Consider the following 25,489-nt stretch of genomic DNA (forward strand, 5'->3'; position numbering starts at 1 on the left):
GCTCCGGGCTCTCCCCCTTACCAAAACTCTGAACTGTGGGGAACTCCAGCCTGTGGCTCCCAAGAAGACAGATCCAAGCCAGTTATCCTCTTTCTGCCTCCACTCTGGTTCTCCTCTAGTGTGAATATTCTAGGTTCTTGGTTCCGAATAGTCACTCCGGAAACACAGTGTAAGGAGGTCAAGTTCCCAGAGGCATAGGTTGACAGAACTACAGTCTTTAGCCATAAACTCATTAGTTAGAGTATAAGGCAGGGAACTGAGGCCCAGAATAAGGTCTAACATCCCAAAGTTTGAATACAGAATGTATAGACTGGGGACTTCCTGCTGTCCAGGCATTGAATCAGGTACTAAAATTCCGAAGCAGCATAATATATGGCTCTGCCCTGGAGAAGCACACATTCTAGCTAGGCAAACAGTTATGTGAGAAGGACAGTAGCTCTAACACAATGAGATGAAGGCTTTAGAATCCATATCTAAGGCTGATCCAAGATGGCGCAGTAGATAAACGCTGTGGTTGCCTCATCCCATGAACACATCAAAATTACAACTAAATTATAGTCAACCAGGAGAACCACCTGAAGTCCAGCTAAACTGAAGTTTTATAACTATGGATAAAAAGAAGCCACACAGAAACTGGTAGGAGGGGTGGAAACGCGAAAGGGGCTGGCCCCACACCTGTGTGTTACGGATGAAAATTGGGAGGGATATCTTGGCTTCCCAATTGGAGGCTCCTCGTGGCAGAGCAAGGCCTCCCAGCCTGGAGTACTGGTGCTGGAAGAGGAGCCCCCACAACACCTGGCTGTGAAAAACAGTGGGGACTCCGACCATCTGGGTGAAATGGAAGGCGGTGGGAAACACAGCCATCCTCTTAAAGGGCCGGCGCACAGACGCACTCGTTCGCAGGTACTCACCCCGAGCTCCGGCAGACAGACGGTGACTTGGGGAGCGTCGGAGACACACGAGGGGCAGACTGAGATATGTAGCTCCAGGGGGTGAGCTGGAAGATACTGGCCATTTTCTCTGTGTGGGGTCCTCCTCCCGGGCAGTCGCAGGCAGGTGTCCTCTTTCCTGTGTTGAGCCCGCCCCCTATGCTTACGGGCAAATCTGAATCTGATTGGCCTGGTGAGCTTCATAGCTCTGCCCTGCTGACTCACTGAAACTCCGCCACATCCAATTCTGTACTGTAGCAGGCTTTATCGGCAGCTGAGCCTTATCAGAGCCAGCAACAAACAGCAGGTTGGCATCAGGCCTCAGTGTGTCCTGGCTTTGTGCACAACTACCCCAGGCCCAGTGCTAGTGGCAAACATGCTCACTTTGCTGCGTGCCCCTCCCACACACCTCCAGGTGTAGCACAGGCAGCAAGCAAACGTGGTTCACTTGGTAGCCATCAGCCTGAGGAACCATACTACCCACTGATCTGCTAACAGTAATCAACGCTCAACCATCACAGGAAGGAACACACAACCTACACCAGGGACACTCCTGGAGCACCTGGAGCACCTGGAGCAGGTGACCAGGGAAGCTGTGCCAGGCCACATAGGGCACCTACTACATAAGGCCATCTGACCAAGACTGGGAGACAAAGCAGATCTACCTAATACATAGGAACAAACACAGAGAGGCAGCCTGGGTGTCCGTTGATGGAAGAATGAATAAAAAAGGAGGTGGCACATATATACAATGGAATATTGCTTGGCCAGGGAAGGGAATGGGCTCTTGCCATCTGCAGCAGCATGGATGGACCTGGACGGTATTGTGCTGAGTGGAGTATATCACACAGAGAAAGACAGATGCAATGTGATTTCACTTATATGTGGAATCTAAAGAACAAAATAAACAAACAAACAAAACAGAAACACACTCATAGATCCAAAGAACACTTTACTGGTTGCCAGATGGGAGAGAGGTTGAGGGAGTGGGTGAAAAAGGGGAAGGGATTAAGAAGTAAAAATTGGCTGTTACAAAGTAGTCATGGGGATGTAAGATATAGCAGAAGGAATATAATCAATAATATTATAATAACTATTACTATGTGTGGTATCAGATGGTTACTAGATTTAGTCATGGGGCTGTAACGTAAAGCATAGAGAATATAGTCAATAATATAGTAACAGCTATGTATAGTGCCAGGTGAGTATGAGACTAATCAGGGGGACCACTTCTTTAGGTATATAAATGTTGAACAACTATGGTATACCCCTGATACTAATATAATATTGTAGATAGCTATATTTTTTAATAAAAATCTTTAAAAAAAAAGAATCCAGATCTCCTGACTCTTGGCCCAAGACTATGAAATGTTCACGATGAAAGACTCATCAAGGAGCAACCTAGTTCCCTGCTAGCTTCCTACTAAGTCAGACAAAGAGGACTGGCCATGGACCCATCACAGGACCTGCTAATGTTGGGTCTTCAAAGTTCCCCATCACGTGGGAGTCTTTCTTTTCTTTTTTAATTTTATGAACATGGTACGGGATTTTCTATGTACCAGGAATTGTCTCAAGAAATCTATGTAAATTGAATGAAGTTAATCCCAATAATAACGCTAAAGGTTGGTGGTGTTAGCTCCCCACCCCCTTACAGATGGACAACCGGGAACATGGAGAGAGTACGAGTTTTCCTGAGATCCCAAAGGGGTAAGGAGAGGCAGAGTGGGATGCAATTCAGGCAGCCTGTTTGGGAGCCTATGACTCTGTGCTGATACTAATGTCCAGAAGTTCCGGCCATCCGCACCCAGACCAGAGTTCAGGGCGATCAGAGGAAGGTGGGAGGCCAGATTAGCTGAAAGAAAGGTGGGGAGTGGGGCAGGTCCCCGGAGGAAACGCCAGCAATATGTCGTGAGGATCTCTGGCCATGAAGGTGGAGTCACAGTGGGAATCTGTGCCCGAATGTCACAGGACCTCTCTGCACCTCAGCTTCCTTACCTGTGAAAAGGGGACAAGGTCCCAGCCATGGCATCCATGGAGTGCCTAGGTAAGGATAGATGCCATTCCATCTTAGAAAGTCCTTTGCAAAGGGGCGGGAAAGCAAAGGACTATTCAAACGGGGCGGGGGCGGGGGGGGGGGGGGGGGAAGAAAATCCAGAATGTTAGCCAAGAGACTCCTCCCTTAATTTCCCCAGGGCATTTAATGGCTGCTTCAGTTAAACACATTTCTGGGTAAAACGGTTCATGTTTCAGATTCTGCGATGACGTATTTGAACAACTTGAAAAAAGCCAAGCCAAACAGACTCCTGGTTTCTTTTTAGGCGAGTGGGATGCCATAGACGAGCGGGTCAGAAGCACAGTTGTGTGCTGTTCGCGTCCCAGGCCTTCGGCTGCCCTTGTGCTCCACTCCTCAAACCAGGTGCCCATGCCGACCCCCACCCCCAAGTTCACTGCGAGTCATGGTGGAGAGGCTCAAACAGAACGCACTCTACTTCAAGATATGCCTACCACTAAATTTCACATGGTATTGAGTCATGATTCACAGCACCCCCCAACCCCCCAAAAAAGCAAAAGAATTCATTAAAACAGTTAAAAAGTCACATCCAGCTCCTGTAGTGTTGGCTTTTCTCTCTCACCTGAGGACCTAGGTCCTAAGGGGTCAGGAAAGCTCCACACACGTGGCCTTGAGCCTTTCGTCCTGGGCCCAAGGATTGGGAAGGATGGGGTGAAGGCAGGCAGTTGGGGCAGTTGAAAAAGAAGAAAGAAGTTAGAGGGAGACACTCCCCAACCCACAGCAAGCTGATAGAAACTTTCTCTCTCCCAGGACTTCTGAGGTGTTCCTGAGTCTATTGGCAAATGTGTTCTCCCACAGTATTTTTGGAATCTGTGAAGCTTGTCTTTCCCATTCGTGTCCCTGTCCCTCTCAAGTAACTGGCCTTTCTCTGTAGAATGTCCCTTCCTCCAGGAAGCCTCCCTTCCATCATCACAGGGTTGGAGACTGGGTGTTTTTATGAGAGCCTCTTCACCTTGTGCTTAATCCATTCCCAGTATTGATGACACTATTGTAACGGCTGGCTATTCCTTGCTTGTCTGTCTCTCCCCACTAGACCGTCCTGTAGCCCCAGAATAGAGCACAGGACCTGGTACAGAGTGGATGGCACATAAAAGTAGGCTGACCTGAGGGACGACCGGATAGCTCAGTTAGTTAGAACGCGGTGCTCTTAACAAGGTTGCCAGTTAGATCCCCACATGGGCCACTGTGAGCTGTGCCCTCCACAACTAGATTGAAACAACTACTTGACTTGGAGCTGATGGGTCCTGGAAAAACACACTTAAATAAATTTTAAAAAGTTAAAAAAAAGAAAGTTGGCTGACTTGAGCCCCCTGTTATGGGGTTGATTTGTGCCCCCCAAAATGTATGTCAAAGTGTTAATCCTCAGCACCTCAGGATGTGACGTTGTTTGGAAATGGAGTCATTACAAACAAGAACCGATGAGGTCATACTGGAGTAGAGTGGACCCCTAATCCATGACTGATGTCCTTATAAAGAGGGAACTTTGGACACAGACACAGAGGGATACCATGTGAAGACACAGATTTGGAGAGAATGCCATGTGTGTGAAGGCAGCGACACATGTACAAGCAAGGAGTACTGAGGATTGCCAGCCATCGACAGAAGCTGGGAGGGAGGCATGGATTCCCTCTGAGAGCCTTTCGAGAGAGCAGGGCCAGGCCCACACCTTGATTTCAGACTTCCGGCCTCCAGAAGTGTGAGAAACAAGTTTCTGTTGTATAAGCCACTCTGTTTGTGGCACTTTGTTGGGGCAGCCTTAGGAAACTGTGACACTGCCCCCTTCCACAGTCTCCTCTCCTCTCCAACCCCGGTTCTTCCCCTGGAACATTGCATTCTCTCAGAAGGACTTCTTTTCTTAACTCCTTTCTGCTACTGGAGGCTACCTCTTCTCCTTTCTTCATGCGTAATCTGGGCTGTGAGAAGGCAAAGGAGATTGGCATCCACTGAGGGCTATTTAATGGGAATGCTAATTTATTTTAACCTATAGTATTTCAAGTGGCCTTAAGGATCCTATCAGAATTCAAATCCCACAAGAAGGCATTTGCGAAAACCAAAGACCTAGAGAAATTGTCAGTATCCAGCAATGGCCCGTGCCTGAGCCTGAGTGACTGGGCGCCGAAGGACAGACCCTCTGTCTTCACCTCCCAAAAGCATTTCCCAGTCTCCCAAGGCAGATCGGCGCCAGGGAGCGAGAGCCCCCAGTGCTGAGATGACAGGAAGCCGGGTGGCATAATCTGTCCTCCACCCCACAAAAGACAGGAAATCCAGAGCTGAAGGTTGAAAATCTGACCTCAGCTCACCCCTGCATTGTGTCGGGCCCAGAATGAAAGAATAGGCTGCACAAAGGCCTCTAAAGAAAGCGATTAGGGCCTGGCCCCTGTGTCGATGGAGAGACACCAGCCCAGCCCAAGCTACCCTCGCTCCAAAGGCTCGGTAGACTTGTCTACAGCTTCCGAGTATAGCCCAACCCCGCCACCCTGGGTCTCTGGGAAGGGGTGCACCCAAGGCTCCTCAGAGAGCGCCTAAGCTGCCTCTCATGAACCAGGCTCCTGGAGCATAAAGGACAGACACCCACTCAGACCCCATGGGAACAGGGGTCCTCTCCTGCCTCTGCCAGCGCCTTGGCTGGGCTTAACCTCAGTTTGTCCATTTGTAAAATGGGAATAACCTCTACCCACCTCAGGGATAATTATGCAAACCGAGTGAGCTGCTGGATGACATAATCCCTTCGATCTGTGTGGTGCTTTACCGTTTATATAACCCTAGAGGTCCTGTTTCACTGAATCCTCACAACCTTGTGAGGTTAGAATTATTTGAAGATCATTGACTCCGGAAAGGTCACATGCACCCATAGCTCAGAGACAGGAAGAGACAGCTGCTAGCTCCCCCCATACTCCTCCTCTCAGAGACCCCAAGTGTGGTGCTCCCTTCACCTCTCCTTGGACCTGCTCATCTCACACTTCTGGATGAATTGTCGACAGACAAAAGCTGGATCCTGAAAGTCTGGCCTGGTCCACTCAGTTTCATCCTAGGATTTCTTAGCTAAACTCACTAGATATATTTTTTTTAATTATAAATATAATTGTTAACATTTAGTGATGACATTTTGTGAGCCTTGTCACTTTATTCACTCATTTACTTCTCACAGCAAAGCAAAGAGCTAGATACTTTTTTAGCCCTCTTTTTCCATGTGGAAACTGGAGCCTGAAAAGACAAAATAGCAGGCACGGCACTACATGGAGAATCTGGAACTCACACCCAGGCATTCTCATCGAAGGCCCTGTGGGCCCCTGTTCACTAGAGCAGAGTTGAGGGCACAAATGGGGAGATGCATGCAGAACAGCCCAGAACTTAAAAAGCTGAACCCATAAAAAAAATCCAGGGAACTGTGTAGGAGCTCACGGTGTCTTTGGGGACTGATGAAGGCAGAGTGTGGGAGTCTTCCCTTTCCCCTCATTCCCTGAATATTTGTATGCTCTTCTCCAAAACTTAATCTGTGCTTGAAAATCTTGCTTTGCTCCAGTCTTCTTGTCCCCATTTGGGATCCCATCTATGAGTTCCAAGCAGACACATTTAGACAATACAGCATGAGCTACTCATTTTCCATTTTGAGGAATCTTACGTGAAAGCAGGTCTATTATATAAGCAGCGGTCAACTTCTTTGTTAGTGGTTATACGTTATACTATATTTTCAAACATTTAAAGGCCAGAAGCTGGTAGCAATTCTTCTTTGTGGATTTTTCTTTTCCTTGCAGGAGTAGGACATGGAGTTGCAGGGGTGGAAAGGAAAGTGTGGCTTAATTAATCTGTTCACCAAGCTTAATTAATCTGTTCACCCAGTCCTTTCCTGGCTGTAAAGGACAAAATTGGGTTGCCAATGGTAAAGCTTGTAAGTTGTTTCGAGTGAAGGCAGCTTATCCATAAAACCAAAGCTCTGGAGAAGTCCAGCATCGCCCTTCAAATCGCTCTCCTTCCTGGAGAGGCTCTGTTGGAGGGAAAGGTGTGCCAGTCTTCCAATGGCACAGCAAATGCAGGCTCAATAACAACATGGGTAAATGATTCGAACTTGGAGGTTCTTTGAGACTTAAAATAATTGCCCATTAGTGCTATGAGGACAGAACACTGAACGCTGAGACACAGTCCAAAGCTCAAATCCCACTTCCACCACTTTCTAGGTGTATAAATCCAAGTCTTAGTTTTTCTTCGCTAATCCCTTCAATAATACCTTCTCTGTTGGTTTATTGTGCAGTTTTGGAAGCTATGCAGAGCTACAGAATTGCAATGGACAAGGAATAAAATACACCTGACACAACGGGTTTATAGAGAAGGTCAAGAGAACGTATGTACGAGAACTTTTCTGGGGCTAAAGAGATGGGGTCATCTACCCTTTCGGGCTGTTCAAGTCGTTTCAAATAAATGCGATGAACACCAAGCACTGTATATTCAGTATCACGTGGATATGGTAGACCCAGAGAGTAGATAAGACAGTGTCCCTTCTCTAGGAGTTTCATACATAATGAAAGATACGTATTACAATTATGATAATCATAGTATTTATTGAGGAACCTGGACGATCTACTCTATCATCTCTATTTTAATGATGATGAAATTGAGGCTCAGAGGATACATGGCGAGCATATGAATGACTCACCCAACACTCAAAGTAAATATGAGAGTGCACTTAAAGAGGGCAGAGCGTATATGAAGGGAACGCAGGAGGGGTCTCAGTGAATTCCAACAAAATGGTCACAGAAGGCTTTCTGAAAGAGACAGTCTTCCTTTGAGCCAAGCCCTGAAAAATGGGTAATACTGAGAAGAGAAGGGTTGGGGACAGGGTAGCTTCCAGACACAGGGAACTGCAGGAGGAAAAACACAAGGCTCGGGAGTGTCTGAGTCCTACAATAGAACTGTATTGTTATGTGAGCTCACAGATGTTGTACTGTCTGATATTTATAACATATTCTTTCTTATTTGCTTGAAGAAGGATCTTGTACATAGATAGCAAACATTTAAGTGGCATTTTCGGTTCTTCTAGGTACCCTGCACCAGGGTTGCCAATACAATTGTTCAGGTTGTGTCCTGCCCAAGGAGAGAGCTACTTGGGGTAAGAAGAGCTAATATCCGGCTGCATTCTGTTTGCCAAGCTATGCACACCGGGTGGGGCTGCATCTGCCTGGAGAGGAGAGGACGCCTTTTTCTAATTCATGCAATAGAGTCTATCGGTAGCACTGCAGGTTAGAAGACATGAGGAATCCATAGCATTCAAAAGAATTTGTTTTACTCAGATTCTAAATGTCATCAGGTGTCCCAAGATTGGCTTGCATTGGATAAGACAAAAAAATAAAATAAAATAAAAAATAACAGGCTACTCTAAACCAGGTTTTTCTTAGGTATTGTATGGACACAGCCTGAATACGTTAAATCATTGTTTGAGCCCCTTGTAGTTTGGGGACATAACAATATTAGTACTAAAAAGGACATACCAAGGCACCAGATTTGTAGGAAGATTTTTTTCTGCTACCTATGGCAGAGATGTAATGATCAGAAAGTCTTCAGGTTATTGAAACCAGGAAGGACCTCAGACATATCACAATCTAAAATTTTCATTTTACAGATATAGAGAAACCCATTCAATCATTCATTCATTACTTGCTGCTTGCCCACTATGTGCAAAACCAGTTCTAGAAGGTGCAGAACACACAAAAGCCAGAGTCTCTTACTTCTAGTAAGAGAGATAATACTCAAATAGAATACATAGTGAAACGTAATTCATAACCTAACAATGACATAAAACAAACAGGCACAAGCAGATTCATTTACGTGTATATAGAAAAATCTGGAAAGATCTATACTGACGCTTTAATAGTGGTTCTTTTTGAAAGTTTGATTACTAAATATTTTTCTCTCTTTTTTATACTTTTCTTCATTGTCTAATTTTTTCCTGGTGACCATGGGAGGCAGGAAGGGACTTATTTTCATTCATAAATACAAACGAGTGTGGGGAAAGCGCTAAGTGAGGTTAGAGGCTTTGTGAAGAAGGTGCCCTTAAGCTGGTCCCTGGAAGACAGGTGAGCTTCAGACATGTAAGACTGGGGAGATGTGCGGAGGGAAGAGAGAAAGCACAGGATCGGAAAGCACAAGCTGGAGGTGGAAGAAACTCTTGGTAGTGGCTTTGCGAAGCCAAGACCCAGGTGCCCCAAGGCCCAGGTCTGGGCTTCCCCCACTATGTCCCGGAGTGCCCAGAGCACGCATGATGTTACTAGTTATGAGGCAGAAGAGCACCCTAGGGCAACTTTGCCAAGGTTAAAAATATTTATATCATTTATTCCCAAAGTCACAAAACACCTAATCATGTCCTTCTCAAACACCTTAGCTGATTCTCCATTGCCTGGAGCAGTCCTTAGGCTCAACCCATCCATCTTACCTGCTGCTTCAGGATGCACTGGAACCCTAAACATGCCCCATAGCTCTATGCACCTCCATGCAGCTCCAGGCACATCCACTCAGGCCACCTCTTCAACTAGCAATGCTCCTGCTGTCTTTCTGTACCAGGCCAATCTTCATTTGTGCTTTAAGGCTACCTTGCATGTCACCTGCACTGGGGCAATGCTCCCCTGTGCTCTTGTTCCACTTCCGGCACCCTCTTCTCTGGAAATTATTTTTGTGCACAATTTACCTCCCTTCCTACATGCCTGTCAGTCATCTGCTGTCCTGACTCTTCTCCCCACCTTCCCTCCATCTCATTCACGTGCACACACTCTCATCTTTGGAAGAGTTGAACAGAATAGCATCAAGCTTTACTTCTTGTTAAGCCAACTAAAGGACAGCAAGGGGTACGCAGCTCAGGAGACTTCGGGGAGTCTGGCAGTCCATAAACTGGGCCATTTTTAATTTAGGTACTCTTAAATCAAAACAAAATTGTATTTTCTACTCCATAATGCATTGTGTGATCATGCGGTGGGGTAACACTTAATGGGTTGGTGAGGAGCAGTGTGCTGGGAGCTCCACATTTGTGGAGAGGGGATTCCCAAACTGCAGCCATTCTCCATCAAGATAGCTTTATGGGTTGACTCTCTCAGGGCCCTCCTGCCATCTGATTTATAATAAGGGTACCATCTGCATATTGAAGAGTCCCCAGAACAGCTCTCACTCCCAGGCCCTTTGTCCCTTTTCTTAATAATATGCACATGCCATTAACATGATAGAACCTCTCCCCTTCAGGGGGCCTGGGACTGCAGTGGATCTTCAGCTGGGCACTTGTGCCCCTCAAATATGGATTTTCAGAATATATAAGCTATATAACCTGAGAGTTACCTGTGCCTCCCTCCCAACGCTAAATATATGTGCACATCTCTTTTAAAGGTCCCGAAAAGCTCTGCTTTACTTTCCATCCTGTTCCTTTTGTGAAACAACACACCTTCAAATCCTAAGGAATGATTATCATCCCTGTACCCCCTCAACAGAAGTCATCAAAATGGTTCCCAAATGTCAATAAAAGGAAAACTCCACCACTCCATCACTGGATGCTTTAACAGCAATATCATTACAGCGTCCTCAACCCACAGAACGAAGGTCGAGTCCATCTTTCAGTACCTGAACTTGCAGCTTTCCTGATGAAACAGAGCCTGTTACCCACAGAATCTCGTGGAGGGTTTTCCTGTGTGTGTTCCCCTAAAAGAATCCCAGACTCAGATTGCCTCAGGATGGCCATTCCCTCACAGCCCAGGGTTCTCTGACAATTTGAAAATGCCTCCTTTTGGTTCCTTGCAAAAATCTGAAGAATGAAGGAGACTCAAAAAGGCTAGCTGAGAAGACGGAGGCTAGCATCACAGACATGCTTCTGAAGCACTGTTATTGTTATTATCTTCATTGTTTAGAAGGAACCCCAGAGCCTGAGAGAAGTCGAGCAGGCAGGCGAGCAGGATAATGCTGCCCGGCATCTGTGTGGGACCCGCCACCTTCACACTCATTGTCTCCTGTGGCTGATAGCATCCCAAAAGGAAAATGGAGATTTTTCCTCATGGTGCAGCCACAGGGTGACTCGCTCCCACTCACTTAGCAGTTTCCAGAGCTCAAACCCATGAGCTCTGACACCAAAACAAAGTTCTTTCCTGGCCCTCCTTGCTTGGCAGACTGTTCAAATTTGCAGCTGACTGAGCCCTCAGAGGTGTAGGGGGGGGCGGGGGGGGGGGAGAGGAGCTCCATCATCCTGGGTAGGTAGCCTTACCCAACTGGTCAAACTGCGGTGAAAGAAAGCAAATACTGAAGCCAGGGGAGGAGAGGGGAACCCTCTATCCTGATTTGACAGTGACTGAGTGTTTACTAGGATGCAGGGCTTCCAGCTTTAAAGCTGGGACAGTCATAGGAAAACTAGTTGAGTCAGTCACCCTAGGGAAAGAGGGAAAGGAAACCACATCCCTGCAAAAAGACTTCTCCCCCTCAAATGAAAACACCGCAGAGAGAGCACTCGAGTGGCAGCAAACATCATAATAAGCATTTTATGGCAGTTTCTACTCCAATTACCCAGCCCTCAGCCTCCATGCCTCCAATGAAGCCAGAGCTTAATTTGCATTTGAGCTAAATGCTGTTTCTTTGCTCCAACATTTTCCGGTTGTGGTTCATTGCAGTGGTCAAGAAAAAAGTCGTCCCGCGGCTGCCCAGCCAACAGAACCCAGGGCCACGTGTTGAGTCCATGGAAGCCTCAACACACAGCCAGCCAAAGATAATGGAGGCTCGAACTGCAGCAACAAATTGACATGTGCACATTTATTACCCCGAGGAATTTCCAAGTGAGGTAACACTCCAGGAGAAATAATCTCCCAGAAGTGTCAAACGAAATGTATTCACAGCCATCCCGGAAGTTTACAGTAAGAGACATCCAAGAAAACCTCCAACTTCATTATTTTAATGAGATGTTTGGGGGAGAGACTTTCTGGCAGAAAGACGATTTTCCCTTAAGACATTATAAAATATTAGTTCAGGAAATTCAGAAGAAGGACCAACTCAGGATGGGAAAGATTTATCATCAAATCCAAGAGCAATCAAACCATTTCACAAAACCCTGTCCTCTTCACCAACGTAGAAAATGCATCTAGCTACAGCTTGAGCAGTTTCCAGTCTCTAGTCTCAGTATAAATTGTCTGTTCTTCTTGGCTTTACGCCAAAGAAAAGTGGCGAAGCCAAACCAAGCCAAAACTCAAGGTGGTAGATATCTGTTATCATATTCTATATTCCTTTGAGTAACCCAATTAAAAATTGGATTAATCATAGTTTTCTCTATTTCCAGGTGAGACAAGCCTGAGTACCCAGTTCGTTTGCACAGATTGAGAACCTCTAGCTGGCTTTGAACAATTAGTCAAGTCTTTTCATGGGTAATAATTATTTAGCCAAACCTTACAGAGCAGCTATTAGGAGCAAAGGCCTGTTCTAGGGACAGCGAAGCAATCAGAGTTGTGCCGATTGTCTTGAAAGGCATTTCTACCTGGGGGAACCCCACTGAGAGATGGATCCAGAAAGCAAATAGTGAAGGAAGTGGGAGGGACATGCTGGAAGGAGCTGGCTTTGTGGCAATAAGAGCTCGCAGAAGACTTCCGATTCTCAGTGTTATCATATCCCTCATGTACTTTAAATAATTTGATCCTTATAAGAACTTTGTGGGGTGGTGATTATTATTGTTTCAGAGGTGAAGAATGTGAGATTCAAAGGAAAGTGACTTGCCCTCGGCCATAGAGCTGGTGAATAGCAGAGACAAGACGGACATCCACGCTTCCAACTGGAGAGTGTTCACCAACACTGCAGACATTTGCAGCGATTCGAGCCATCCCTAAGGATCAATGACTCTCGATCCTCAGCATGGGAAGGGGGCCTTAGAGATTACCAGCTCCAACCCATTCCACGTTACGCATGAGATAACTGAGCAACAGGCAGTTACCTTCTTATGCCAAGATTGAAAATAGCAAACAACTGAGCTAAGATCCAAGCTGAGGGCTTCTGCCTGTGAACTAAGTATCTCTGTTACCCAGGGCTGCCTCCCAGTCAATGTGGAACGTCATTTTGTAAAGTGGAAGGACTGTTTTTATGTCTTTCCTCAGAAAAATAGTGGAGAATAGCCTACGACACAAAATTCAACCCATAACAAGCTGTGGGTTTTTGAAGGAACGGACTAGTTTCTCAACACCAGGCACGGCATCTCCGAAAAGCCTGTGGGAAATCGCAGGCCTGCTAGAATGCAGAAGAAAGTCAGTTTTGCATGGCTTCTTCAGAGCACATCCCACCGCCACCCGTGTGTCTTTGTCATATGGGTACGTGCTGTGTGTGTTCTCCAAATGTGCATTGTACCAATAAGGCCCGTCCTTCATAAAAAGGCTCTGTTACTTCTCCTGGTCAAAGGTTTCAGGATGAATGTCTTGTAGCATGATCCGTCAGTATCAAAAGAGATCAGGTAACCCTGGTCAGTGGCCTATGAAGAGATTTCCTTTACAAGGAAAGAAAACTAATAAACCATTGTGGACGGCGTGGATGTTCTGCAGCACTCAAATTCCTAGGCTCCGTCTTAAATAGGCTTCAAAGCTCACATTCATTTGTTTCCAAGGTACCCGTTTTCAGGTTTTATAAGGCCTCTTTTGAGGAACAAAAGTCCACAACGTTCTTGCTAAGCTCAGGCTTGTGAATTTGTCCTACCAGTAAATGTTTTTTTAAAGATTCTTTGCCTTAGTAACATACTGGGGAAATAGAAAGAGGAAGGATGGTGTGAACAAGAAATCAGATTATTTAACAAACTTCCATCGCACCCATCATGTACTGGGCACTGCTCCACATGTTGTATGTGAGTTAGTTTCTGGACCCCCCCCCCAAGGACCCGAGAAGTGGTGTCGTCATTTCCATTGTACCACTGGGGAAAGGGCACAACCTAGAGCTTGTAGGTATAGGAGTCAGAGCCATACCAGAGTCTCACTTCAGAGCCACACGCCTCACCACTCCACTCTCTTGCTTCCCCTTGAAAGAGTGAACAGGAAGTTGGTGGGGGGCACATGCCAATGATCAGAGGGAGACGAAGGAGGAAGAGCCCTGAACCAGGAAGCCTTAGGCCGGACTCCTGGTCGCTGACCAGCCACAACAGTGCCCGGGGTGGGCACTCTCCCCTAGCCTGCCCCTCAGCTCCCAGCCCCAGTGCACCGTCCTGACCCACAACTGCTCCCTGCCTCCCTCCTGCTGTGGCTTCCCGAATTCTTCCATCCTGTTCTGCCTACCTTCATAGCATCCACCATCTTACTGAATGCTATTTGATTTACTTGCTGATTATGTTTATTTCATTGTTGTCACTCTCTGCTAGACTATAATAAAGTCCATGAAAGCTAGGGGTTTGGGGGAGTTGTCTCTTCTGTTCGCTGATGTCTCCCAAGTGGCTGGAACAGTGCTTGATACGTGGTAAGTATGAAATAAATGTTCATTGTTAGAAAGGAGGGAAGGAGAGAGGGAGAGACAAGGAGAAAGAAAAAAGAACACTCGTGGGCACACCGTATGCTCTTCCTTTCCACTCTGATGTCCCGCCTCTGAAATGGGAGATTGAGCTAGATGGCTTCTAAGCTTCTTCCAAATCTAATAATGTCTGATTCTAAAAACAACCCAAATTAAGATTTAAAACAAAAACAAACAAACAAACAAAAAAAACAGCCACCTTAGGGATTTATGAAAGTCAAACCCAAAAGGCCAAATTCCCTAAACAGAAATATGGTGAACTGGTCAACACTCCTGAAAGATTGTGAGACTCAGGTGTGAAAAACTGATAGACCTCCACAATGCTACACAACAGTGAGAGGTGTTATAACTATTCTTACCACAGGGCAGATGACTGGCTCAGACAAGTAGTGTAGGAGTCGTCTCAGGCTGGTGATAGACCAGCAAACCAGCTTCCTCCAACAAAAAGTTCCAAACTGGGATCCTGGAGGTGCAGAGCCTGATACAGCCATAAGACCCCTCATGTGCTCAACAGCTCCCCCCGCACCCCTGCTCCGCACCAGTTCCTCTTATCTCCCCTCCCTGCTTTCTACACAAGGCCTCTGGACTTCCCTCCCTTCCAGACTGTGGGCTTCCTGAAGACAGGCCGTCGTGTGCATTTTGCCTTCACAGCAAGCAGGACAAGACGTTCACTGATGCCTAATGGATATGCTTCCCTGCTTGTATTAGCCTGAGCTTGGAACCAGTGTTGGCAGGAGACTCACACGTTTAATGGAAATCTGCCCCACCTGCTCTTCACCTCACTCCTTCCTCCACTGCCTACTTAGCCTCCAGACATTCTGCCAGCATCTGCCAAGGCCCTGCCATCTGTCAATCACCAGGCCGGGGCTGAAGATCAGAGGTGAATGGGTCACCATACCTGCCCTAGGGGAGCGCATGGTCTAGGACAGTGATTCAGACACCTATCTCCCTCAGGTGATGCAGGATCCAGGGCTGGAAAAGACCCACATGGGGGTACGAGGAAGACTTCCTAGGCAATGTGACATTGGGCTTGCCATTCAAGGTTGAAAAAGAATTCAATAAACAGAAACTGGGTAGATAACCCAGGAGAGGTGGATGAGGCAAAACAAGTTGGAGGTAAGAAAGAGCAACTGTGTCTGGTGTGGCTGTTATGAGGAGCCAGCCTGGAAACAGCCTCTGTGCCAGGCTGACGGGCTTGGACTTTTTATCCCTTAAATGGTGGGGAACTATTGGAAGTTTTTATGCATGGTCGGCGAATTAGAATTAATATGGAAGCATGCAGTAGATAGACGGATGAGCCAGGAAGTTAGGGAACCTACTGTGTGTGCAGTGGGAAAGCCAATGCCGTACAAAGAACACTGAACTGATCAGAAGACCTGACTTGTCCCAGGTTTGGCCACTCATTCAATATGGGATCCCACCACCCCATTCTGTAAAATGAAGAGATTCAATGAGATGATCTCTACACTTCATCTAGATCCTATGATTTATTGATCTGACGTAGAGCAGTTTCAGTCTCAAAACTGCTCTTGAAATGCAGATGGTTTCTCATGTGATTGAAATGGGTGGTTAAGTTCTTTTGTGACTCCAGCCATTACTATATAGATAATTGCAGGGCTAAATTGGCTGACAATTTCAGCTGGGCCAGGAAAGGCAAATAAGTGGTATTTTACTTTAGTTTTAATATTTTAATACATATTTATGATCCACCTAATGCGAAAAAGTTCTCTTTAATGTAACATAGATTAAAGGACATTTAAAAAGGTGGTTAAATTAACAATGAAAAACAAGAGATCATAGACATTTAGAAGAGAGAATAGGTACCAGAGATACAGAATAAGGGCACGAAATTTAGCTCTGAGCTTCCCAGCAACCAGAGCAAACATGTAGGCATTAGTTTAGGGCCTCGTTCATCTCAAGTTTTCCTCCTCCATGGCTAGATTTCCATCTCATCTGAAACACCTAGGTAGGTTCCCTGTGGGGACCACAAGTAGAGAAACTGGGCTTCAAGAATCTCAGGTGCTCAATTACTTTGAGGTCACTGAACTTTCTTTTGGCTCAGGGCTACAAACAAGATGCAGAGGCAAGGTGATTTGAAGCTTTTAAAATGTAAATGCGAAGGCAAACTTTTGAAGGATAATTCGTAAAAAAGATTTTCAAAGCAGGTTCATTCTTTTCTAGTGGGGATGGAGACAAGTAGAGATATAGAACAGTAAATAGAATTTTACCCATGGCAGTACTACCAGCCTCAGAGCTCTAGGACATGTGGCTGTAAACTGGGTCAAGCAGACCTTAAGTTCTGATCTCCAACTGGTCATTACAAAATGGCCAAAGCAGACAGGGAGCCACCTGGCCTAAGTTCTCCCATCTCTGCCCCTCACAACCTGTGACAAAAGCATGCTCTCCTTGGCTTTTCCTTCTCAGTAAAGCAGGCCTTTTTCAGTTCAGAGCTAAAAAAAAAAACTGAGATGGATAAAACTTAAGGGAAATAATCAAGTACAACCTTTCACCTGAAAGAGAAATGGCTTTCTCTTTATAGGCTTTCCGTTCAGAGAAGCTGAACGCCTCCTTTACAAACGTCACCTTCCCATCAGGGAAACTCTGAAATTCCTTCCTAGCTGGATGCCATCTCTTCCACCCTTTGGACCTGGCTGTCCTCCAGAGCCTGCAGGTTAATCCTGCTTCTAAAGGGCAGCCCAAACACTAGCCTGTGTGACAGGAGCAGGAAGTGGACAGTGTCTCTCCTGAAGGGATGTGGCACTGGATCTGGGCCACACAGCTGTCACTTTGTTGAGTGACTTGTGTGAATCAGGTTGAGAGCTCCTTGAGGGAAGGGAACAACTTGATCTGTTTATTCCATTACAATGCCCAGCATAGAACTTTATCCAAGTCCTGGTGAACTTGGAAGCATGCTTTCTTCTTGGAGACAAACTACACTACACCAAGATATAAAGCCATCTGCCAATGGACAAGTATTACTGACACCAAAATACAGCCAAACACACAATGCTCTGTCTTTGTTTCTCATTCTAAAAGGTTGATGTCTGATGTCCTAGCTTAATTCCATTAAATGGCCAACATATATGGAAGTGCTTTGTAACTACTGAGTGCTATTGCTACAATGCAGTCGCTAACTACACCTCTATTCTATGGAATCTGGGAGAAATGTCTTAACACCTTCCTAAACTCAGAACTCTCCTCCGAAAGTGGGGACAACAATTCTTCCCTAGGATTGTAAAGCTGTAAAAGGGCTGTCGTCCACGGAAACCAAGTTCCCTATGGAAGTTATGTACTATTATGGCCACTGTGTAAGGGGTAGAATTTAACTAGAGCCATCAAGGAAAAATAGTCGCATCATTTAATTGCTATTTATTTTCATAAACATGAGGTATTTCAAAGTGCTATAAGATGCAGCACTAAATATATACATTTTGAAGAAATTAAACACAGAACTTTGCATTTACCCAGTTCTATGCACCAAACATGAACAAATACATTAACAGGAAGAAACAGGCTAGGAAAAAGGCATATATATATAGTAAATTTCTTTACAAAAGTTTCTTAGTTCAAAAAGTGATAAAGTAATATCTACTCAAAACTTTCACAACTCATTTTCATACGAAAATATAAGTATCAAATTTAGTTATGTATCAGCATCATACTAAAGTATACAGGCAGTGTAAGAATTAGTACAGTACATAACAGAGATTAACAATATATTTGTATACAAAACATGCTCCTCAAACATTGAGGTATTACAGTACTTAGGTATGAACTTCCAGTCTAATACTGGCCACAAAAGCCACCTCTCATTACCCAGGACGTATATAAAAGGCGGGTGTGTGTCAGTGGTATTTACAGAAACGTTCCCCAGGGGTATTAAATGGCAAACCCCTTATGTGGCATCTGCTGGAACTTAAGCACCATTTTAAAAAGGAATGACTTTCTGTTGTTGGGAAGCTTGGAACAAACAAGGTGACTTCCACAGCCCCAGAGGCTCCCAACTGTCACGAACTTCAACCGCGTCTTGGAGGTGACATGGAGGGAAAGTTCAAGGGCCGCCCAGCATCCCATCAGGCAGGCCCTCTCCCGCGGTCCTGGTCGAACCCCTCGTGTCCTGCTCCCCACCCAGATCCAAACTCGACGGGGACCGATTTGAAAGTAAACCAACATTCTTAATGTCAACACAATGTTTGTTTTAAAAAAAAAAAAAAAATCAAAATGTGCAAAGTGGCAGTGACTGTCCAGTTTTGAGAAACGTTTAGCAAGTCCGAGCGTGTTCCATTTTCTTTAGCAACTGCTGCTGCCTTGCCTGCAACTTCTCCTTCTCCAGCAAAAGCTGGTGCTCCTCGGCCTGCAGGGAATGGACGTACTCGGTGGCCTTTTTCAAAATGACCACCTTGGCGGCCTTCTCGTTCTTCACCAGCTCTGGCACGTGGTCCCTGAGCGTGAGGAAGCTGGACCGCAGGTCATTGCGGCGCTGGCGCTCCAGGATGTTGTGGTTCCGGCGGCGCTCGCTGTCCTCGGAGTCAGAGTTGCGGGGGCTCAAGCTCTTAGCTTTTGGGGGGATGACACTCTTGAGGGGGCGTGGGGACGCTTCGCTTTTAATCTTCTTCTGGGGCGGCGCGTCCTCACTCTCCACGTAGGGTGACGGGGCAGCATAGTTGTGCTGTTGATGGATGGGTACGCAGCGTTTGAGGATCAGGTCACCGGCCTGCGCTCTCCCTGGGCCCAGGGCGGCGCTCTTGGGACGCACGGTGATGGTGAAGGTGGTGACGGCCTTGCTGTTGGAGGAGGACCGCCGCTTCTCCACTGTCACCACGTCGATTTCCTCCTCTTCATCTTCCTCTTCATCATCTTCATCATCTTTGAGAACAAGATGGGAGTTATTCTCAGAGATAAAACATGTATGTATCCTTACCAGAAGCCGTGGCACAGTTTGCTAGTATGAGTCCATCAACATAGACGTGGACAGACATGTACTCTACGTCTCTTCAAGTTACATATATCTGTGAATACTTTTTCCTTCCCCATACTCCTTAGCACTTTCAGCCTCCAGAAACCTGGAGAACCTGGGCTTTGGGGTCAGGCAGATTCCTGGCTCCATCACACACTACTAGTTGTGTGACCCTGGGCAAGTTACTTAACTTTTCTAAGCCTCAGTTTCCTCGGCTATTAAATGGGGATAACACCATGGGGTTGGGTTGGATAGATAACAAGGAGAGAGCTGGGCCTAATAGACAAATGCTTAATAAATGACAGCTTTTAACATCATCAATAGTCCACCCCATAGGCTTCTTTATATTTCCATCTCTACACTTAAAAATTGAGGCTCCTTCTTTTAGGAGTCTCATTTACAAACTTTACGCGTGATTCGGTTGAGTTGTAGGTCCTTAAACAAACTTAAGGAACAATTTAAGTAGTTTTTCGTCTAGCAAAGACCAAATCTTAACTACAAAGTCATAATCCACTGGAGCTCTAAACCCAAATATGGGAGCACCTCTTCTCAAAGTCACCAATAATAACAGCAACAAAAAGAACGTGTAGCATCATGTGTGCATTTTCCCCTCTTCTCGATTATTGTTTAAAATGCAAGCATGAAAATCAAAACACATCTTCTGCTTGATCTGAAGGAAACCGGAAAGCTGAACAATTGTAGGATTTGTCCTAAAGCCGAAATATGAGGCTGTTCCAGCCTGTGGGTCCCTTTAAGCCAATGTTTTGGTTTTCTGCCAAGAAGACAGCTGTTGGAAGGAAGTGCTTCCTCACCCGAGAGCTGTCAAGGCACAGACATTAAAGGGACAGACCCGCTTTCAAACTGCAGGCTTATCACCAAGTTTCCTTCCAGGAGCCTCAGATGAATCCGTTCTCTGCACTGAAGGAAATTTAGGCTTTTTATCTGCCTGTATTCTGAAAACACTCGGTTTTCCAAGGTTCAAGGGAGCCCCAGGTCCAAGGATAAGGACCATTCAAGTATTTGGAGGGTTCTCCAGAGCCCCAGGCAAAGCCTTCCTTTTAACCCTCCCCTTCAGTTTAAGACAGACAGAGGCACACAATAGAACTTATCAGTGAGTCTTTCCAGGGTGTGTGCATTCCCGGAGGGCTGGCTAAGTGCCCGGCAGCACCTTGAAGGACACTGGGTTACAAAATACAACTCACATCTGAAATTAGTCCTGGAATTCTGGCTTGAAAACAAAACTGAACTCAGTTCTCACTGCACAGTGTAGAAGCAGCCCCTTGAAAATATACACAACCGCTGTTGTGCTTGCAGCCAGCTGCTGAATGGAGGGAAGTGTGGCCCCACCACCCCCAGCCTTTCAGATCCCTGTGCCTCCTGCCGGCCTGCATATCGCCGCCTGCTGGCCACGTATCAGAGCAAATAGCCCACCCACCCACTGAGGGGGGGAGAAGAGTGCCCAGGTTTGAAAAATAAAATAAATTGTTACTAGCCGTCTGTGCAATTTCCCTCTAACTTCCTGTGCCCCAAACACGATTCTGCACAGCTCCTGTGTCTTCTAGGGGTGTCTCCCACCCCTCACCTGGACACCAGTCCTTCACCCCTGGGGCTAACAGGTTTCTGCCAAGGCAATGCAGCCATAGGCCCCCGTAAGCCTCCACCCGGCTTTGGCCACTCAACTTTTCCTAATGGGATACCTCGGCTCTTGCACTGTAAAGAGAGGTGGGGGCCAGGGTGAGCGCCAGGGGTGGAGTTGGGGTCCCGGAGTGGGTGGAAGGAACTTCAGTGAAGGTGAGACTTTGGAGAACACCCTTTGGGCAGCTTTCACTCACCCTCTCCTCCTTACCCTGGGGATCATCTTGTAAAAAATGACCTCACCTACCAGCATTATTTCCAAAATGCTGTCCCCTAAAACCAAACCCCATGAACAGTAACAAAAGGAGCGCAGCCCCTGCACCAGCACCCCAGGGAGGCAGCCCGGACCCTGGCTCGGTCTTTACCTGAGTCGCTCAGGGTGTCCTCTCCCGAGGTGCTGAGGGCCTTGTGGTCACCGCCGCTGGCCGGGCGGCCTCCGGTGCGCGAAAGGGCGGCCACCGGGGCGCCAGCTGGGGCTGCGGCACTCGCCCCGGAGGCGACCGCCGTGCCCGCCGCCGGAGCAGCGGCCGGGGCGGCGGGCACCGGCGCGGGCTCGCGCTTGTTCACCGGGAAGGGGAAGACCACCGCGGGGTCCACACACTCGGCGGCTGGGTGGGCAAGCTCCGCGGGCAGGGCGGCCCCGGCGCGGCCCGACCCCGCAGCATGCCCGCGCCCCGCAGGGCTGGCGGCCCCAGCTCCCGGGGCCGGAGCGGCGGGCCCCGCGGGCGGCCGGCCGTGCTGCAGCTTCTCGCTCACCGCTCGCTCCAGCTTCTCACGGGCCGAGAAGCCGCTCCACATGCAGTCCTGGAGGATTACCGGGTTGGGGGTGAGACCCCCCAGGCCCCCCAAGCCGAACGCGTCCTCCTCGGCCGGGTTGCCCCACAGATCGGCCTCCGGCAGCAGCATCTCGGTGGCCCAGTTCGGAGGCTCGGGGCTGCGCTCCGGGAAGGCACGGCTGGGCGACAGCGGGGGCGTGGGCAGCAGCTCAAACTTCTTCCAGATGTCCTCCCCCGGGGGGGTGGAGTCGGGGCCGCCGAAGTAGAAATCATCTTCGTCGGGGTAGAAGCAGGGCTGCAGCGAGTCAAACTCGAGGTCTGGGTTCTTGCAGATCATGCCCGGCATGGTGGACGCGCTGCAGCTAGGCATCGGCTCGCCTCCCCGCCGGCGAAGCAAAGCTCCTTTCCGCTCCGCTCCTTTTAGTTCTGGGGGTGATTCCTTCCCGTGGGGGGCGCGGAGGGCGGGGACCCGCGCCAACCTCCGACACTGCAACCGACAGACACGCCAGGAAAGGGTTGGTACGAGGAACCGATTGGGGGGACAGGCAGTGGGCGCCCACTCGAACCTCGTTCCTTAATCTCCCCTCCAAGCCCCCCACTCCGCTCAACGCTCCCGAAGGTGGAAGAAGTTCTGCCTCTCGCTCGCTCCCTCCCTCCCTCCTTTTGTGTACAAGCTGTCTACGACAGGGGGTGGGAGGGGGCATGCAGATGCAGGGGGTGGTGGCGTGGCTCTGCAACTTTGGAAACTGCCATTTCATTCACACAAGGCACTGCCTGGGGGAGGGGGGCTGTTTGAGGCAGGATTCTAGCTCACCAGCTCGCTAGCAAGCCCAATTGCACCAATGTCGGGTCAATGCTCAAAGGCAGCCTGAGGCTCTAACCAACCCAGCTGCGGGGCACCCCACTACCCCCGCTGTAAAATTGCAATCTCGGGAGTGCGAGCGCTAGAAAGGGAATTTAGGAAACTTTGCAAATGGAGGGGAAAAATCCTTTCTCTAGACTAAGACCGACAACAGGCACCTAGACCCACATCCACCCCCCAAATTGGAGCAAATGCCCCTCAGCATTCATCCGCTGCAGGGAGTCTTGCCACGAGCTTATTTTGAATCTCTCTAACCCAACCCCCGCTCTTCCAAACCCCCAACAACGTCCTCTTCCAGGGCGAGGAGGCAGGTACAGCCTGAACCCCAGTTCCCGGGAATGGTGCAGGCGCCAGCGCTGGGAGGGTCGCGGGAGAGCAGCGTCTCCTCCAAGCTGGAGCAGCCGTGACCCAGATTACCAACACCGCCGCCTCGCCCATCCTAACCCCCCTCTACTTCTCTGGGAGCACCCTTGGAGAACCCCAGCTTCGGGGTGGGGACGCACCGGCTCCCAGTCAGCTCAAACACAGACAAATGTTAAAGAGAAGGGCGAATTTCTTTCCGATGAAGCCATTAACCCGCCCTGGCAAGGGCAGTAAAAGGATTAGGGCGGGTCTCTTCCAGCTGGGGTGCCTTGGGGGCTGGAACTGGCTTTTCAGGGAAAACCCCGAGGTGATTTTGTTTCGGAAGCAAGAAGCAGTCCCCCGGGTGTATTGGGGCGCCCTGAGCGCGAGCCGCGATCCGGTGCAGGGCTTGCCTACCCGTAGCGCTGACCGCTCCCGGGGCGCCCCGAGGCTTGCAACCCCTTTTCCTTACCTCCCGCGGACTGCCGGGGATCCAGAGGAGATTCTGTGCGGGGGTCCCCGGGTGGCCTGGGGCCCGGGGGGTCCTCGGGTGGCTGCAGTCTGTGCGCGCTTGCGCCTGGCTAGCGCTAGCTCGGCTCCAACCCAGTTCCCAGGAGCCCCCCGCATCCACCCAGCGCGTCCAGACAGATGACTGTCACTGGCTGAGCTTTGAAGCTCGGGGGATATTATTAACTGAAAAATCTGACACACCCGGGGGGCGGGGAGAGAAGGGGGCTGCGGCACAGACAAGGGGGAGGGAGAGAGGCTGAGGAAAGCGGCTTTACCCCGCCCTCTTGATTTCCATAAAAATCAGGGGAGGCGCCAAGGCTTTCGCGCCAAAAGCCACTTGCTTTTCTTCTTTGCAGGAGGAGGCTGCAAAGCTGGAAGCTGGGGCGTGCTCCTCCCGCCCTTTCAGATCCCCGGGATTGCACCAGCTGCGTGCGGAGCAGTGCCATGCAGCACCCACCCTGAGGGCCTGGCAATCGCTTAGCATTAAAAAAATGTCCAGAGGGCTCCGGGGATATACGCTCGGGGCGGGGGGTGTGGAATGGAGGGCAGTTACGAGGGGCTCCTAACTCAGCCCCCGCCTCGACTGCGTTAGCGGGCTGCCGCGCGCGAGGCCGACGCCCAGCAAGGCCTCACCGAGGGGCTGCCCTGGTGTGATCAAAGGAGGCTACACCCAGGGTGCAACATGGGAAGAGGACGCGCCCATTTAGGAACGAGACCGCAAGATGTTTCTACTTTTAAATTGAAAGGAGAGGGGCGCCCCCCTTGTTTGAAAATAAATAAATAACTGCGGGCTACGAGGGTGGCGCCGCGGCGGTTTCTTCGGCCGAAAGCGACACCTCGCGGAGACCCAGCAGAAAGCGGGTCTTGTATGGGGAACTGAAGTGGGGCCACCCCGCGGCTTTCCTGCCGCCCCTGTGGCCCTATCACCCAGTCCTGCCCGCTACGGGGGGTGGCGACGCGGGTCGGCTTCTGTAGAGAATGGGCGTGAGCGCCCCGCAGCCGTCCCCGGGAGCTCCCGAGCTGGCTTTTCCAAAGCCCGAGTCGTCCCGAATTATGGGGACAGGGATCCGGTTCACACAGGAGTTGAGGCCCACACCTTATGAGGACCAAACCTCGGCTCCAGAATCGTGACTCCAAATTGGAAGCACAGAGGAAAGCCATCACTTCTTAGCCTCCCTGTGCCTCAGTGTCCTCAGTTGCGAAATGGAATTAGTTACGGTGCTTATCCATAAAGTTGTTTTGAGAAATAAGTTATGAAATCAGCGCTTAGAACAGGGCCCAGCGCATAACTGTGTCAGCTATTGTCATTACCAGATCATGATTGAGTCTTCCGGGGAAATTAACACCCCCATCTGGCAGCATTTGCCTTCTCCCCTCTGACCCTCCACCACCAGATCCTCACGTCATTGTAGTCACGTTTTTTTACCGGTGTGTTTGGGTTGGGGGTGTGGGGTCGGGATCAGAGATTATTGCTAAACTCCCCAGGAACAACCCTGATGTCCTGGGCAGCCCTCTTCACAGCCAAATACACAGTGAGGTGGGATTTTGCTTTGAAAAACAATCCTTGGATGGTTTGGGGTAGGGGAACCTGGCCCCCGGACTGGGCTGGGAAAGCTACTTTATCTCCCTTTTTTTGCAAACTGGAAATTCCACTCATCCCCGCCATTCACTTCAGCTTTCAAACTAGTTACAGTGAGGATGCAGAGGGTCGGGGGGCAGCCTGTAAAATGCTCACATATTAGCATTTGTGAAGGCTCGTCCAGCCCTTACCCTGGATTCCTACATAACCCTGGGAATAGAGGCAGACTTCCAGGCAGACTAGGAAGTGGCCCATGAATGAGGATGAGCTGCCCTTCTGAGCACCTTTATTATTATTATTACTTCCCTCACATATGTAAAACACTTTACTTTTGCAAAAGCCCTTAACAC

General features: G+C 48.6%; 1 protein-coding gene across 1 annotated transcript; it reads right to left on the reverse strand.

Annotated features, from left to right (window-relative positions):
* Positions 1 to 17,834: 17,834 nt before the first annotated feature.
* MYCN (MYCN proto-oncogene, bHLH transcription factor) lies at positions 17,835 to 23,677 on the reverse strand (the record flags this gene model as incomplete). Its single annotated transcript, XM_081068584.1, is given in 5 exon segments — positions 17,835 to 19,344; positions 21,436 to 22,309; positions 22,311 to 22,333; positions 23,523 to 23,593; positions 23,595 to 23,677. Coding segments are annotated over 5 exon segments (1,656 nt in total). The 3' UTR covers positions 17,835 to 18,739.
* Positions 23,678 to 25,489: the final 1,812 nt, after the last annotated feature.

Source organism: Rhinolophus hipposideros, assembly GCF_964194185.1.
Source record: "Rhinolophus hipposideros genome assembly, chromosome: 12".
NCBI lineage: Eukaryota > Metazoa > Chordata > Mammalia > Chiroptera > Rhinolophidae > Rhinolophus > Rhinolophus hipposideros.